The 3,723-nt window shown below is 32.6% G+C and overlaps 2 protein-coding genes across 2 annotated transcripts in view; one reads left to right on the top strand and one right to left on the bottom strand.

The window, feature by feature from the left end:
• Positions 1 to 1,048: 1,048 nt before the first annotated feature.
• Positions 1,049 to 1,561, bottom strand: LOC107496646 (uncharacterized). The gene has a single exon (XM_016117953.1). It carries the CDS (start codon positions 1,559 to 1,561, stop codon positions 1,049 to 1,051), a length of 513 nt encoding a protein of 170 aa, XP_015973439.1.
• Positions 1,562 to 3,222: 1,661 nt separating this feature from the next.
• Positions 3,223 to 3,723, top strand: part of LOC107496673 (SNF1-related protein kinase regulatory subunit beta-1) — a gene marked incomplete in the record, with an annotated part of 4,694 nt that continues 4,193 nt past the window's right edge. The window contains 1 exon segment of the mRNA XM_016117986.3: positions 3,223 to 3,723. Within this exon segment, the coding sequence (XP_015973472.1) occupies positions 3,601 to 3,723 (123 nt within the window).

Raw genomic sequence — 3,723 nt, 5'->3', positions numbered from 1 at the left:
TACTCATACTTTGATTATATTATTTATAAAATTTAACTATAAATATAAATTTAATTATATTATATTATTTATAAATAAATGATATGTATTTTGAATAAGTATAACACTATTGATAAAAGTGAGTACTAAATAATTTTTTTTCTTTAATTTGGCTTAGCTATTAAAAATCTCAAGCTATATCTTCTAAAATTGTGTCTCATTAATAACAATTTTGTGCAAAAATATACAGATATTTTATTTTATATTATCCAACTAAATACATAACGAATACGCCAGCAAACTAACATGTTAAGTTAGAGCGTTAACATGACAAATTAACCTTTTTTTGTTTAGACTTGACGAAAAAATACTTGTAAAGGCTGCATTATATTACAGAAGTGAAAGACAGAAGTTGAAGTGGACAATTTTTATTTAAGGGAGTCAAATTGTCATTTTAAAAAATAGATAGAGACCAAATTGATAATTCATTCTCATTGTTATACAATATAAAGTAGTGTTCATATTTTGGTCGAAATAACCCAGGACCATAGATTTAGTAAAGATTGGACGATTTTAAAAAAGTATAATAAGCATGCAAATCCAATTTCAAGAGGATCATTGTTCCATCTACTTGACTTGTTTGGAGCATGGGTTATATGACTCGCGACTCACCTACTTGCATTGCAAGTAAAAAAAAATTCTCAGATTACTACTTGTCTACTTTTAAAGGAGTTAAGTTTTAAAATGGTTCTTAAAGTTACACTCGAGACTTAAAGTGGTCCCTGAAATTAATAGTTACTTAACTTTGTCTTCGAAATTACACTCGAAACTCATAATAGTCTCTTAGGCAATTTTTGCCCATCACTAGTCATCGAAAAGTTGAGGTGGACTGATTCCTACCATGTTGGCACGCCAATGGTTACTGACGTAGCAAACGAAACTTTTTTTATTTACAATGTGATCCATTTTTCCTTTTAAATCCTTAATCCCCAATTTTTATTTCATGAATTCTCTTTCTCATTCTCTTCTTCAACCCCATTCTTTACTATCACTCTTCCAAATCCAATTATCAATAACCTCTATTATATAATCTATATTTCAAGTCATTGCCATCACCATTTTCATCCTCATCATCAGTAAAAATGTACCTTGATCCTTCAAGTCCCATCTCTCTGTCAGTCTCCTCTAACAAGTCCATTAGTGGCATCAGCACTAGCTGCACCACCTCGTCTTCTTCTCCCTCTCCAACAACTGCCTCTCTTGCTGACAGTGTCCTGCTGCTATCCGCACGTGACCCGCCCACGTTGTCCTGTTTCTCGTCATCGAAATTGTCGCAGAACGTCACCACACGTCCCTTCCGAAATGGCTCTAACACCATGCCGGAAGGGTTCTGTTGCAAAAACTGAGGCTGGAGTAGTGCGCTGGTGACAAGGACTAGTTCCGTGTGGTTGTCGGTGGTGAATGTGACCTCGGATGGGGAGCTGTAGCGGGTGAAAATCCGGCGGAAGAAGTTGGCCTTGGCTATGAGTGAAGGGTGAAGGAAGGCTGGGACTTCATCAATATTATCGTTGTTGTTAGCCATGTGGTGGTGGTGGTGAGTTGAATCATCGTTCGTTGGAGATGGATTGAAAGTGTTCGAGGGAGTTGGAGCATTGTGTGTGATAAATTAATTGGTAATATGCAGAATTATACAAAATTTATTGAATTTTATTTTGTCTTGATTATAAAATGATGTTTTTTTCTCTTATATTTGGTACTATACCAATTGAAAACTTTATACTATAATTTACTATATTTTTGTTGATAAATAATTATTGGTGTTTTTACATTGTTGCTGCATTGATATTAGATTTGGAAGAGTGAGAGTAGAGAATGAAATTGAAGAAAAAGAAAATGAGAAAGAAAATTCAGAAAATAAACATTGGGAAATAGAGATTTAAAAAGAGAAAGAGACCACATTGCAAATAAAAAAGTTTTGTTTTCCATGTTAGTAACTGTTGGCGTGTCAACATGGCAGGAATCAGTCCACCTCTGCTTTCTGATGATCGGTGATGGACGAAAATTACTCGAGGGACTATTATGAATCTCGAAGTGTAACTTTGAAGACAAAGTTGAGTAGCTATTAACTTTAAGGACCACGTTGAGCCTGAGTGTAATTTCAAAAATCACTTTGAGACTTAATTCACTTTTAAAAATATCTACAACTTTAATAATCTCTCTCACATAAAAAGACTCTCCTAAAATTTTAAATATAACTATTCATTAAAATTATCGCTTTCTTTATAAATACTTTAGTAATAGCAGTATCAAATATTCTATAAATTTTTGCAGAGTTCTACACTATCATTCAGGTAAGGATGTTAAATAATTTTACTATTCTGGTGAATAAATCAAGATCTTCATTTAAAAAAAGTATAGACCTCATGTTTAAATCCTTATCAATTTAATTTAAAGTATCACTTTTGAAATAAAAGCCAATTTAAATAAACAAATTAATTAAATTCTTTTAATTTTGTAAAAAATTTTTAAATAATTTTTTAAAAATTAAAAATATTTTTAAAAATTAATATCAAATACTATTAATATAACTTTTATAAATCAATCCAGAAAAAATAAATTTTAAAACGTTTTAAATAGACCTAAGTAGTATAGATAAAGGGCTTGTTTGGGTGAACTTCTAAGAAAAGATCTTTTTTCGAGTTATCTTTTTTTAAAAGATCTTATAGAAAAGTAAAAGTAATTTTATGTTTGGATATCTCATGTAAAAAGGTCTTTTTATCTATCAATTATGTTTGGGTATAACAATATAAAAGTACTTTTTTGTTTATTTATTACATGAAAAACATCTTTTTTTTAAGGAAAAAAGATCTTTAAAAAAAGATGTAAATTACAGCTTCTCAAAAAAGATCTTTTTTTGATTTTACTAGTGCTTTTACTTTTACTACAAAAAATTTGCCAAATACGTTAAAAAATAAAAAAAATCTTTTTTTATTAAAATAATGACGCCCAAACATGCACAAAGTCATAAAGATAAGAATTACAATACTTACCCACAAAAAGAGATTTATATTTTACGGCAAATATGAAGAAGCAGATAATAAGCGCGAATTCCGATTCAGCACGCGCGTGTGACTGAAACACCACTTCTTGATTCTTGTTGCATTGCAGTACAGAAAAATCAATAATAATAAATTTACATTAACCAAATTTTCCCAATAAATTTATTTTTATATTTTTTTAAAAAAGAAGAAAGAGGCTCCATTTTTCCTCTTCTGTAATGTCATTCTTCTTCCAAGCAAAACTCCAAAAACCAACGCATAAGATTAGCGTCAGAGACACACAAGCCGATAAGAACAACTCCCTTCTTCTTCCTCTTCTTCCACAAACTCACCACTCATTTAAAATTAAAACGACCGTCGTTTATTCTTCCCTCTTCCTCTCCTTCCCTCCCTCGCATTGCGCCCTTCACCGTCACCGAGCATACATAAACGACGCCCTTTCCCTCTCTATCCCCTGTCGTTTCTGCCAATTATTGTTATTTTAAAAAAAAAGGAAAATATCTGTTGCGTTTGGCTTTGTGGAACCGTTCACACGTTTTGTTTCTTCCTTTCTCTTTCTCCAATGGGAAACGCTAACGGCAGAGAAGACGGTGCCATTGGCACCGCCGGCGACACCTCCGCCGCTGACTCCGCCGTACGTGGAGCTCACGCGCCCGACTCCCGACCTCCCGTTCGCGCCTTCTCC

The sequence above is a fragment of the Arachis duranensis genome, chromosome 7, assembly GCF_000817695.3.
Source record: "Arachis duranensis cultivar V14167 chromosome 7, aradu.V14167.gnm2.J7QH, whole genome shotgun sequence".
Classification (NCBI taxonomy): domain Eukaryota; kingdom Viridiplantae; phylum Streptophyta; class Magnoliopsida; order Fabales; family Fabaceae; genus Arachis; species Arachis duranensis.
The sequence above is the reverse complement of the archived record's forward strand: the minus strand, read 5'-3'. Positions and strand labels throughout refer to the sequence as shown.

Coding starts and splice junctions, on each gene's coding strand:
- LOC107496646 (XM_016117953.1), bottom strand. CDS start 1,561: ATGGCTAACAACAACGATAATATTGATGAAGTCCCAGCCTTCCTTCAC.